This window comes from Neovison vison, chromosome 11 (genome assembly GCF_020171115.1).
Source record: "Neovison vison isolate M4711 chromosome 11, ASM_NN_V1, whole genome shotgun sequence".
Taxonomy (NCBI): Eukaryota; Metazoa; Chordata; class Mammalia; order Carnivora; family Mustelidae; genus Neogale; species Neogale vison.
The window spans coordinates 138,832,928-138,847,294 of record NC_058101.1 but is presented as its reverse complement, the minus strand read 5'-3'; the positions used below and the strand labels follow the sequence as shown (position 1 = coordinate 138,847,294).

General features: G+C 40.5%; 1 protein-coding gene across 1 annotated transcript in view; it reads right to left on the bottom strand.

Annotated features, from left to right (window-relative positions):
- The window catches only part of PALLD (palladin, cytoskeletal associated protein), a 387,801-nt gene that overhangs the window by 187,132 nt on the left and 186,302 nt on the right, over positions 1-14,367 (bottom strand). The window contains exon 9 of the mRNA XM_044224820.1: positions 13,484-13,826. Within this exon, the coding sequence (XP_044080755.1) occupies positions 13,484-13,826 (343 nt within the window). The remainder of the gene's footprint in view (positions 1-13,483; positions 13,827-14,367) is intronic.

Genomic DNA, 14,367 nt, shown 5'->3' with positions numbered 1-14,367 from the left:
GGGGTGAGGCTGTAAGAGGATTGGTTGAAAGACTGTCGGAGACCAGCTGTCCCCACTCTGCTGCTCCTGTTGCTAGTCAACCATTCCTCCTCCATCACGTCAGGAGAGAGGAAGCTTCCATTATTGAGACACACAGTTCACATGAAACTGATCCAGAAACACCTAGAACAGCAGAATGAAGGAGTAAGAGGATGAAGATGGGGATATGGAATTAAATGAATGTATCTACTAAATGATGAAAGATATCCTCTTATCCCTGTTTGGCTCCCAGATGCGGTCTACCAAATACCGTCCTGTCTACCTTTGTCCCAGGAAGGAACTGAGTGCCCTTCTTTCTGGGGAAACTGACTGAGTTATAAGAAAAGACCTATAGATACTGGCATCTGGCATCCTTGCTCAATCCTAGCATAATGCCAACCAGCTCACAAATCCCAACCAATCACAGTTCCCAGTCAAATTGTTGGTGCCAAAGAGACATTTAACAAAACCCTCAAACATGAGATTAGTCCCAATAAATGCAGAGAAGAAAAGGAACTTGAAGAATAGAGAAAAATCAGGCTAGCTAAATAATAACAACATCATCCTACCCCTGAAAACGGAAACTAAAATGATTCATATCTGTAAGGAGATAAAGGCCATCATGGCATCCATGAAACAGAATTGGATGCCATAAAAAATTAGAGAACAAAAAAGTCTTGGGAAATAAAAATATGATAGAAATAAGTTCAGCAGAACATTTGGAAGACAAAGGTGAAGAGATCTACAGGAAGTTCAGTGAAAATTAGAACATCGGTTTAGGAGTTCTAACATCATGATAATACAAGTTGCAGAAAGAGAACAGAAAAAGTGAAAAGGACATAAGAATAATATAAGAAAATTTTCCAGAACATATACTCATGAGTTTTAAGATTAAAAAGGCCACTAAATATCCTCGATAGTGTCAGAAAAATACTGTATATCATCAAAGAAGTATCAGAGTACTAGGGATAAAGAGGAGATTCTCTGTATTCTAGAATGAAAAAAAAAAAGTCACACACAAAGGCAGATTCTCATTGGATTCCTCCACATTAACACAAGAAACCAGAAGGATCTGAAGCAATTCCTTCAAAAATCTTAGGTAAAGTCTATAATTCTAAACCCAGCCGAACTTATCAATACAGTGTGAGGATACAGAGAAGTAGGGTCTAGGAAGAATTTGTCCTACACTCTTCCTTGGAAAGCTGCTAGAGGGTATACTTCTGGTAAATCAGAGAATAAAATAAAAAACTGAAACAGAGAGCTTTTAGGAATTGAGGAAGGCAGCATAGGAAAAAGGTGAAAAGCACTTCCAGGATGATGTTGAAGGAAGTTCCAGGGGAATGGCTGTGGGTTAGGCCTTGAGAGCTAGTCAAGAATGGAGAAAAGGATGGGGAATTCCAGGAGGGAGGTCCTCTGCATTTCAGGCACACTACTTTTACAGCAGAAAGATGTCATGAGAAAAACAAAAAGAAGATGTTGACTAGCTGCACTGATGGTCCCAATGAGACCTGACAAAAAATATAGTTCAGTGTTTAAAAAAAAAAAAAAATCCATGACCAAGACTGGAAACACAAAGCGCAAATGTGCCACAGCATCTTTTTCCAAATATTTCAATAATACTGATTGCTCGTATTTGTACAAAGTCACTGACATATTTTCTTGTGGTGGAATAATTCTTTGTTTTGAAATGTCCTATCAATATGAAACATGTTCAGGTTACATAACTAGTAGTAAGAAGAGTTTCTGGAGGAACAAAAATTCTACTTATTCTAAGTACAGGATGACAACAAGGCTTCTATCAGAATAAATATCCAAACTCTTACTTGCCTTTACTAGGGGTGGAGTGCCTGATGCAAAGTGGAAGTCCCTTGGCTTATTACTGTATCTAATGGGTTTTAATTTTTATGAATTCCATGATAATCCTGTTTTACCTTTAAACAGTGAACTGCAGTACATGCTAAATTCACCATGAACCCAGAAATGAATAGCTTCCTAGAATAAGAAATGTTGATGTTTATAAATTTCATATGAAACTAGATCATGGAAGAAATAGGACACAAGGAGGAAAAGGACCTATTGATCTGGGATTGTATCTGACAGATTTGCTCATAACCAGGTGGAATGTAGTTATCCAGAGGAGCATGGTTATTTTCTCATATCATCCAAAACTAATTCATTCTGGTCTGCTCAGACAGTATAATTCTGACTGATATGGGTCTGGGAGAAGGACATCAATTCAAGACTTTCATTTATACATCTATAGACATCAGCGAAGTTGGGGTAACTTCTGGTCACCTTTCAGAGGTTACGTATGCTCTTAGGAAAACGTCCACTCAAACCAACCTCTTGCTCAGTCCCTTGACACGAATGTAGTCCCCAAACACTCCAAACCAGCAGATTGTCTTAGATACCTCCTGCTAGCATGGACCCTTCGCATTCTCTTCCTTCCATCCAAATCCAGATTTCTAGGTCTGGAGCCTGAGCTGGATCCAGGTTCAAGTGAGTATATTTGCCTGCCTGCATTTCATCCACCCCAAGATCTTCCAGTCTGAGAAGACAGCAGACTAATACAGCACCAGATAACAAAACAAAAGCAGAACTGCTGCTCATGGTGTAGCACCAGGCAGAACTTCAAAGCCAACAAAAGCAGCTTTTGTTTATTGGTTATAATGAAAAATAACAAAATGCAAATTTCTTTCTAGCTGCCACAGTGGTGAAATGGGGACAAGGGTCCTCAGTGTAAATCAGCTTTTCAAGCAAAAGGATGCTCTGGAGCCATACAATTGGTTTTAGAAACTTCCCTCTGGCGATTTTTGGTAAAAGCAAAACATTCTTTATTATACTTCTCTCTAATAAGGCAGCTGTTTAGTATCAGGAAGTTTTAATAATGACACAACCAAATATGATTCTGTTCTTTATGGTAGAGCAATTGGATGAAAACAGTGGAACTCTTTTTTTTTTTTTTAAGATTTTATTTATTTATTTGACACAGAGAGATTACAAGCAGGCAGAGAGGCAGGCAGAGAGAGAGAGAGGAGGAAGCAGGCTCCCTGCTGAGCAGAGAGCCCGACGCGGGACTCGATCCCAGGACCCTGAGATCATGACCTGAGCCGAAGGCAGCGGCTTAACCCACTGAGCCACCCAGGCGCCCCAAATCAGTGGAACTCTTGATGTTATTCTAGAATGCTTCATTATGAATAATCCTCTCCACTCTGGGTAAAAGTGCTTTGTGATAGAATGCAAATAAGTGAACATTTCACATTTGTTTTAAAGGATGCTCTTTGAAGAAAGCAAGAGCTACGAAGGAGCAGAGGGCATGAGTCGTGAAAACACAATCACCCAGAGCAAGGATTTACCCCATGGCTAGAACTGTTTGGAAGTCCAAACTATAAACTTGATTTTAGAAAGCACAGAGAACAAAAGACATCTTTACTTCGCACTGCATTGTACTTGGGCCATCTGTTACGGCTTTTTTTTTTTGCTAGAAACATCGCATATAATGATACATTCCTGAAACCAGATGGCATACGAACTATTGCAACAAAGAAAGAAACAAGGACAAGAAAATATTTTGTGGTCTTTCCAGAAATCTTTCACAACCTTCACATTTAGTGTCAATTACTAGGAAAGCAGCAAGTTCAAAATTATAGTTGAGGCATATAATTACCCATATTTGACCTATTTATAAACTTTTCTGAGAAAAAAGAAGAGCAGATAGCTGTACCTAACTCTTTGGTTCCTGACATACACGGTAAAGTAAAAGTAGTTAAATAGCGTGATAGTGCTTTCATTGTTTTACTAGCTTGGTATCAGGAGGCTCCCGGCCTGAGGGCCTCAAATGCTACACACTGTAGATACCTCCCTCATTCCCCTTAGATAAAAAAAAAAAAAAACAGACCTAAAGAACACTGTGAAATGAAGCAGGGCACAGAGCAAATACATTTTCAAGGTTGTTAAGTTGAGTGGAGTAGGGCAAACACAGTGGGAATGTGGATATGGAAATTAAGTAGATGGACGGATTTATTGCCGCATTTCCTCTGAGCAGCATTAAAAACCTTTACAATCAATGTGCATACTAAAGAAGACTTCAGAAACAGAGCAGACGGTATTATACCAGTGGGAACCTTCACATCCCGAGGTCAGAAGACATGAACCTAGTGTAGCAAAGTTTGAGACTCTACAATTAATTTACAGTTCCCTTCTGAATAATGAAGCAAATTCATGTGCTCAACTTAAATGAGATTTCTCCAGCCAACCTGTTTCACAGAAATCTGCATAGTTTATCAAATTAGTTTAATATATGAGTTATTCTTTTTTTTTTTTAAGATTTTTATTTATTTATTTGACAGACAGATCCCAAGTAGGCAGAGGCAGGCAGAGAGAGAGGGGGAAGCAGGCTCCCCACTGAGCAGAGAGCCCGATTCGGGGCTCGATCCCAGGACCCTGGGATCATGACCTGAGCCGAAGGCAGAGGCTTTAACCCACTGAGCCACCCAGGTGCCCCAATATATGAATTATTCTTAAATCAAAATGAAAGAGTATCTAATTCCTTGCCACATATGGAAAAGGTTTTCAAAAATCTACATCGATTCCAGTGTTATCCACAAGGTCTGTATAATCATAACTTAAGTCAAGTAAAGAAGCAGTCATTCTTAGGTTTGTTGAGAAAATGAACCGTATGCTTTTACACATGTAATAGAAACCAACTAAAATAAACCTCCCTGTTACTAATGTTCTCACCATTAGGTGATGTATTAGCTTGAATGAAAAACGTACACATTCACAGAAAAAATAAATCAATGGTAAAAAATTGGTAACCTAACATATTTTGACCCTAAGTGTACAGAAATAAATTCTCTATAGTAAAAGTTGAAGACACAAAGTGAAATTCAATATATATGGATAAGAGACTCGTTAATTGAGAACAATTGTTTTGAAATATTCAAATATAGGAAATAGGCTTGTTCAGTAAAAACCCAACTCAAGGTCTGCCTTGGATAGAAAAGGTTAGGAACCATAGTTCTGAAATGTAACTGACATAGGGCACAAAAAAGAACTATGAATTATACTGGAAATGGCTCTATCAGCTTTCAACTACAAATAATCCTCATGAAATAACAGCAAGTGATCCCCCAGGATATCCTATTCTCTCATTCTCTCTAGCTCACCTCCTCGGATGTAAACCTCTCCCCGAGAGCTGTCCTTGTTCTTCCTTCTCTAGATCCTTCTCCGGATTCCTTCTATTGTCTATGAGATCCTTTGGCTATTTCTAACCAACATCCCCATTTTCCATTCTCATCAGAAATGCTTCTGTCTTAACTGAAATCTCTTTCCTTGATGATGTTACTAACTTCCTCAGAATCATCTTTGAGCATGGAGGGCCTTGTATGTTCCCTGTTTCCCAATGCTATCCTTTTTATTATTATTTAAGATTTATATTTATTTATTTGACAGAGAGAGAAAGCATACACAAGCAGGGGCAGCAGCAGATAGAGGGAGAAGCAGACTCTCTGTGGAGCAGGGAGCCCAACATGGGGCTCAATTACAAGATCCTGGGATCATGACCTGAGCTGAAGGCAGACGCTTACCCAACAGAGCCACACGGGTGCACCCTCCCAATGTTATTCTTACAACAGTTTTGCCATCATCGCCCAATATCTGCTTCTCTTTTGAAGTCTATGCTCCACCTATAATCACTCTCTCTTCCTTGCTTGTCACCAACAGCCTCAGACATTTCCTCACTTTTCTCAATGACTTTACTGTTCAGCCTTTCATTTCCCGCCATCACCTCTGGCCATCACCCAACATTCAATTCCTTCTAACATCTTGACTTCACAGTTCCTTTACCGCTGTGACCTTAACCTCCACCACAACTAGCCACTCACACAGATAATCTCTGAAACCCCTTCATCACTTGGAGGTTTGTTCTTTAAGATTTTTGAAACTTCAGACTTCCCAGATCACAACCATCTCCCCATCTCACTCTCTCTTTGTCATTTTCTCTTTTGCCATTACTTCCATTTTCTTGATTAGTATCTCTTTCCCCCTTAAGTCCTGATCTGGCTTACCATTTCCTTTCTGATGCCACATACTGCTTGAATGAGGATTTCAATGACACTTCTCAAGGATCATCACTTTATTTTTTTTTTTAAGTTTTTATTTATTTATCTGACACAGAGAGAGAGATCACAAGTAGACAGAGAGGCAGGCAGAGAGAGGGGTGGAAGCAGGCTCCCCGCCGAGCAGAGATCCCAATGTGGGGCTTGATCCCAGGATCCTGAGACCGTGACCCAAGCTGAAGGCAGAGGCTTAACCCACTGAGCCACCCAAGCACCCCCAAGGACCATCACCTTAAATATTACAGCATCCCCATCTTGCCAATTTCTGCCTTCAGAGTAGAGATTCCGACTGAAATAAAGTCACAAAACATGCTCATTGAGTCTAATACAGGGTTCTCACTCTTGCTAGGAAATGTGTGACTTCTTTCTTGGTGTGCCTGATCTTTTCTCAGAGTTGTCGTCACAACACAACATTGTTATTTTTAACATAAGATCCAAGGCATCATGTCCGTGCACGATGTTCATATGTGGCTCCGTCTGATCTCTGAGCTGAGTCCTCTCCCTTCAGAAAGGTCCTTAACCAGCAGGGACTTTCTTCAACTTACTTCGTAATCACTAAAGAAGCTCTCATCCATACTGAGGCAAGATGAGATGGAAATGTTGAAGAAATATTGGACTTTCGTGTTACTCTTTCTTGGATAGCATCTAATATTTGAGATGTATATATGGTATTTCTTATGGGTGATTGAGTACTGCTTTGTACATTGGGTCTCTGTCAGTATTTCCAACTATATTTTAGATATGAAATAAGACTGTTACCCATAAAATTAAGGACTCAACCTCCTTTTGGAAATGTAATTAAAATGTTACATTCACCAAAACACTAGCATGACGAGGAACTGTTATTCTAATATCTAAGAACGTGACACTGTGTCAGAGCCAATTTTTACATGAAAAAAAAAAAAAAAACCACGAGGAAGAATACATCAAAATGTTATCCCTTGGTTAAAAGCTTCACACTTCAGGAAGTTCCTTGATTGAGTTTTCCATTTCAGGGAGGGGTTGTTTTAAAGTGATCCAACACCAACACTGTTCATGCAAAGTCATCATCACACTGTATTTATGAAGAGACTGTATCTGCATGCGTAGCAAGGCACTACAGCATCGGGGCCATGATCTTGCCTACATTCCTTATTCACCATTCTCCAGTGTGCCTGGTGAGTGTGTGTGTGTGAGGGGGGTAGGGGCACGCACACATGCGCACACGTGATTTTATAACAAATTGAAAACACTACTTTCTGCCCTATTTTTTTTCCCTAATATCATTTTGAAGACCCTGCTGGCTCTATAGTTTGCACTTTCACTACTACTGTATTGCTTTGTTTTTTGACCAGACTCAGTAGATAACAAAAACCACTTAACTAGAAATAGAAGCCAGTGCCTATTAAGTTTTCAGACTCAAAAGCTTATCTTCTAAACATCAAATTGGGAAGAGAAGGCAATTGCATTGCACTGAAATTAACTTAGGAATCAGTCATTTGTCTACAACATTTACATAATATTAAAAGATGTGTAGAATTCTTGTGTGTGTTCTTGTCAATAGGATCGTCAAGATCATTAAATTAAAGACTCAAAGGCAATGCTTACGTCTTTCTCATCTTTGTGTCCTCAGCACCCAGCTTTATCCAACATTTTGCAAATGCTCAATTAATAGTGAGAGAACGAAAAGTGCTAGATTCTTAAATACATTTACGTACGTTTAAGGACCTTTCACAATTGTTCGATTATTCTATCTCTTTGACCTCTGTGGCTTATTTTGTCCCAAACTATTGTGTTTATCGTCTCCTCGCCTGCGTATATAATAGAACCTAGGAAACATTCATATTCTAATGTCAGGGATATAGTGAGTTCTTGTATCCCAATTAGAAGTTAAAGGATGGGAAAATGTTCCACTTTCTAAATTATACTGACAAAGCCACACATTGGAGTTCGAGCGGCAGTCCAACACCAACAGGACAGGAAGGAAGTAACACAGAAGCCCTCAGCCTGTCATCAAAAGTCTGGCATCTGATGGGGGTGTTAACATGTCAAGTACATACACCTTGAACTAACAGTTTCATTGTGTTGTGACCAAGGGACACTGCCAAGTAGGTACTAGAGGGGAAAACGTCCTCTAAGACCTTCCAGATGTCTTACTTTCTCCAGGATGTTTTAAAGTAAGATGTCAAATGAAAAAAAAAAAAAAAGATGTTAATGAAATGAGAACACAGGAGAAAAGAAAGAGGAGCTGAAAGGGTCCCCAAACTGAGTAATGTGATTAGACAAACTTTTCCAATGTCATTCTATTCCAGAGGATTCTTATTTAGTTCTTCATATCACTCTGTGTATAAGGTGAAAGAGGTCAGCTGGAAAAGTATCATTAAATGGGAAAACCCTCGGAACTAGTAAGGTTTGAAAACAAAAGTCTCACAGCACATGTAGGTGTGAAGTTAAACAGAACAGGCCTGCTCTAATCATGGGAGGCCCTGCTCTTCCTTTTTGTTGGTCTGTTCCTACTTCATGCACTCAAAAATGTTTTTGAGCATGTCAGGCCCTGATCTAGGTCCTGGTGAAAAATGGTTAAGGTCCCTCTTCTCAAAAAGCTTGTATTATAACAGTGGGGCAAAAGCAGGGTGCACGCTAACAAGAAGTCAATAGGAAGCTATGAGCAAGAGTTCCACGTTATGCGGTCATTAAAGAGGATGATTTATTGCAGAATAGCTGGAGAACTAGCTTTAGGTCAGATGGTCAGGGGAGGTGGTACGTGCAGCTGGGTGTCGGAAGCAAGAAGGAGCAGGACTGCTATTAGTAGCAGAACATTCTAGGGAGTAGAACATTCCAGCAAGGGAACAACTTGTGCTTGAAGTGTGGAGGAAACCTTAAGGAACTTCCAAATATAGCAAGCCGGACACAGTTCCATCACTGAGAAATACAGGCTGCTCTTTCCTCCTCTTCGATCGCTCATCCACAGTCCCACTGGACACGCAGTGAAAGGACGGGTCTCTCACTGCACACACCACTTATCATCGCTTGTTATTACGAAGATGCGGCTTCACTTTGTCAGTCCACGACCTCGCTGCCGGGATGCAGAGAATCCCCAGAACCATCCTATGAAGGAGTTTATAGGACATGCCCCGCTCTCTTGGGACAAGAACAGCAGGAGCAAGTAGGTGTCTGAGGGCGGGACTGAGAGAAGGGACGAAGACAGAAACACGGGTAGTGAAATGCCACTATTTCAAAAAGCCTCGTTTAGCCCCAAATCATTTTACCCTTTTGAGATAGGATATGATGAAGCTGTTTTCTCTTTAGAGGCCAGGGGAAGAGAAAGCAGTAAGAATAGGAGCGAGGAGACTTAAATCTCTATCTAGCTTAGCTATTGATTAAGCATGTTAAAAATTCTGAAAACCTTTCATTATCATCCTTCTAGTCAGAGGGTAGAGACTTTCAGGCTCAAGTGTGTATTAGCAGCACTAGGCGGGGACAAACATGCTTCACCTTATCGGCTGACTTGTCCTGTTCTGGGGGCAAGGACTTGCCTGTTGAATCACCCTTCAGAAATCTCCCTTTGGACTTCTCATTCTGCTTCTTCCACAGGTTTTTACTCTACCTCCCTCCCACAAGATTGGAAGAATATTAAAAAACAAAGAAGTAAATGAGATCTGAAAACAGCATGTTATTTAGATATTGTTTGGTTTAATTCAGGAGGTGAGCTCAGTGGAAAAACATGACCATGCTTTCCTATATGCTTTGCAAATCACCTACTAAATTTGGCATTCCCACGTTTCCCTCCAGGGTTTATTCCCGGGGATCCCATGCAGATCCCATGCCTTTGAAGGACTGTGTTTTGGCAGGAATAAAGAGAAGCGGGGATTTTGTTTCCTATTAACAAACTGAGCTCTATGTTTATTTTGAATCTTCAGACATAATTTGCAGAGAGTGGGAGGCAACAGACTTATCTGGTGCACTCCAAACAAGGAAAATAATGTTACGAATAGTTCATAAGCTAGGTTTATATTTATTCCTTTCTCTTTTTCTCTGATAAGAAATAGGACTCAAGCACCATGTTGCTTCTTTTCTTCACACTGTGCTAAAAGATTCTGAGTATCAGACACGAAGCCACACAAATAACTCTCATTTATGAATTTTTCTTCCTGTGTAGTGTTCTAAGGGCACTTCTGCTCCCACAGCAAGTGGTAAAGTTATGCCACAAATCCAGGGTGCCTAGCATCTGGCACTTACTGAATGGCCTACATTGAATCATATTAAACTTATACTTGAAGAACAGGATCTGAGACAAAGACACTGAGAGATGCAGAAACAGAAGTGGATGCTGGCAAGACACCACGCCAGGAAACCCGCCCTCTGGCAGGTAGGGCAGACTTAACTGGAGGTCTGGGAGGGTCTGCAAAGCTAATGGTGAGGACTTCAGTTGGGTTGGAAGGGATCAGTGCTGGACTTTGCTAAAGAAAAGAATTCATGACGTTTCTATCTTTCCACTTCAGTCTTTGATTTTTTTTTTTCTTCTCACAATCAGTATTGGAACTACTGAGACAAAAAATGCAAAGAGATTTTTCCTCAGGAATCTGATAAGTCAAATATGATTTTTGGGTTAATTTATTCTAAGAGTAAGTGTTTTAATTCCTACGATTTCCCCCCTCCTAATTGTTTCCTATTTGTTTGATTACAAATGATTCAGAAGAATGAAACATCATAAATTCCCCAAATAGAAGCCTCTCCTTTCATGAAAGGGAATAAAATCACAGGCTCATGCAGAAAGATTAGAGCAATGCATACTTTTTCACTGCCAGCAATAAGAGGCAAAATCTCATTTTCTCCCCAACGTCAGAAAAGAAATAGACACATGTAAGAATTGTACCTGGCAGTTGCCTGCGGTCCTTGTCAGTAACTTCAAGGCCATCCTGAATTACTGCAGATTTCATTCCATGGAATGATAGAGCACTCCTCTATCAATGGATACCATTTTTAAAATAATGAGAAACCTCTTCAGAAAAGACCATGAGAACAGAGTAAAGGAGTGGAAAATCAGACCAAACCACTAAGAACACTTTAAAATATGTATTTTGAAAGCATCATCACATATTTTATTTTCCACCTAGTAAACAGCAGATAGTAATAGAATATAAAAAAAATTAAGTGATGCTCTACGGATATATTTAAGCACATAAAGACTTGGGGGGGAAAAAAAAACAGTGGTAAAACAGTGGTACAAGTAATGTTATTTCTGAGCTACCAGATTTTGCAATTAGGTGCTTTTCCTCTCCCTAAATTTTCTCATGAAGCAGGGAGTAACCCCTTTATATGGACATTAAACACCAAGGTCCATTTTTCCTCTACCTTATATCATATTGTATTGAAAATCACAGTGTTACTCTTTAAATGTGTACTTGTTACTCATCTTTTTTTTCGTTATTAAGGTTGATTTATTTGAGAGAGCGCGAACGAGAGGGAGCAAAAGCTGGGGGAGGAGCAAAGAAAGAGAGAAAATCTCAAGCAGATTCCCTGCTGAGCGAGGAGCCTGCTGACTTAGGGGCTTGATCTCACAGCCCTGAGATCATGACCTGAGCCGAAATCAAGAGTCAGACGCTCAACTGGCTCAGGCACCAGGTACCCTGAAGCTCCTCCTCCTCTCATTGAACACAGAGCTCTTCTCTTTTGCAGACACACCCAGCCTCTATCACACACACACTAGCATCTCTGCAAAGCACAGGCATGAGCTGACGAGCTGCCGAAAGTCCCGAGATAAGAAGGGCCGTAAATGCCTGTTCACAGCTCCTCGTGTTTGCTCTCCTGTGATTTATATCCAATTTATGACAGCCATTACGGTGGATACACTTCATTTAATCAAGAGCATAGTCAAGTCCTCATCATTAACAATCCTCCCGGGGAGAGGGGAGAGCAGGTCCCTCGTTTCAATAAAAGCACTACAAATACATATTCAAAATACAAAGATAAAAGGAGTCAGCAGGGGTAATTAATTTTATGGATGGGAACTACTAGGGTGTAATTGTCTTGTAAGGCTGCCACTTCTTGCCTCGGTTTACCTGCTCAAGTGTGTCAGTGGAGCTGGGCACAGGTGTTCAGTGTCCACCTGGTATCTCTCAGACCACTGGATACATACCCAGGAACCCCGCTGCCTGAAAACCAAGCTTGACTGATACGCAGGGTATTAAGAGATAGATTTGGAAACTGCAACACAAGATTGTCCAAAAGTTTATTCTTCTAAAACTGTCTGCCCATTCGCTAACTGAAGACATTCGTGAGGCTAATTTATTTGATTAGTCTAATCAGGCTCATGAAATCCTTAGTAAACAAAGTGACGTACAAACGCAAGATATTCTAATTGAAAATATCTTCCACATTCTAACATTTCTAACAAACGAGCTGATGACAGAGAGACCAGAGTAGGCTGTTCAGTCCTGGGGAAACAATAACTCCTAGATTTTGGCAAATTCATGCTCATGGAAACGTGACCTCATGGAGTATGTATACATTTTATAGGACTCTGACATCTCCACCGACCTCTGTCAGGGCAGTAATTCAAGGTCTGTCGTGCTATGATAGAACCTTTTGAGTTAACTGATTTCTGCCGTGCTCTGACATTGTCATGGTTCCATTCATAACACTCCCGGCTGTGTGGTGCCAACGGAAACATCTCATGTGAGGTTTATCATCCTAAGAAAATAATGGGTATCAAATATGAAGGTGGTATTCATGGAAATAAGTAGTTCTATGGAATTCCAAAGCCAAGGAGGCTGTGTGGTGAGGGGAGCTCTTCTTCCTGAGGGGCCTGGTTATCTCTGGTTTCACTGCCCTCCTCGGGTTCTGCACACTGAATTTCCATCCTCAGCCTTTCCGTCTTCCCAGGATTATCTCTATCAGATTTCCCTACTGATTCTTATATTTAAAACCTTTAGAAACAGTTAAATCCTATTTATTCTTATATTTAAAACATTTAGATATAAAATATTTAGATACATGACATATATTTAAAACATTAAGAGCGAGCTCAAAGTTGGTCTCCTTTCCCATCATCTCTGGGGAGTGGTATAGCTATGTCCTTGCTATACACCATGAACAGGTATTTGTACAGATGAAACCAGTTAGAGCCTTTAGCAAAGGGTAGATTTAACCAAGCTTCCCATTTTCCTTCTTTATTTCTCAGCATCTTTTATATTTTTGAAGGACACCCACCCCCACCCTGTTAGCAAGGTCCCATCCACCGGGGATGGCTTGCCCGCAGGAAAGGAAACCTGACATGCAGCTGAGTCCAGGCAGGTTTTCCCTGGCCAGAAAGGCAATTTAGCAGGGGTATGGAAAGTATTATAAAAACATGCAGAAGTACTCACAGTTTTGGCTTGGCAAGCAGAGGTGGTGGCTCCTTAGTGGGTGAAAGTAGGACAGCTGGTGTGGGGAGAGATTGATTACTGTTAGCTTTGCCATTAATCAGTCCGTTCACTCCATGGCCGGGATGGACTCCGTTTGTTTCCCACTCAGCAGAACTGAACTGCGTTTGAAGGGCTGCCATGTTGAGCCCTAACTCAGGGCTGTTCACCTGCTGGACCTCAGATGGTTTCTTTGATGCCAACTCAAAGGAGTTCGTCTCCAAGATTGGAGGGGGAGGTGGAAAGTGCTGGAAGTGATCATTGTTGGATTCTCCCACTGAGTCATAGTTACAGTTTTCAGTGTTGGCTAAGGAAGGCGGGGGAGAGGAAAAAATAATGAGATGTTATAGTTCAACTGTTATTTTCATGCTGTCAGAGACTACCTGAGAATCCCTTGTGCCCTTTTCTTGTTAAACACAGTTTAAGTTGTTAAAGAAAAGAAACTTTTTGCTCTCTCATATGATGCATAAGCAAAGCCAGCTGAAAGGTCTGGTTGTCCCAAACTAGTTTCCAGGGACTGCTACCTGTTTCATTTCCTGATTGGGCCCACAAACAGGGAGACCAGCTACCAATTCATTAAAAAATTTCACATAAGATCTAAACACAGAAGTTGGTTTAAAAAAAAAAAAAAATGACCACACAGATAGTATCAACCAATAATGCTTTATTTGCTCACATTGCATCCCGTGGATCCGAATGAACCTCCGACCTGTGCCTCACTGACATTAGCTCAAAGGATACATGCTTTATGGGGTAGGCAATGGATTTTTATTCTATTTAAATCTAAGAAAGCCAGAATTCTGAACTTAAGTAAAATGTCTTATGATCTCGTCTATAATGTTTTTCCA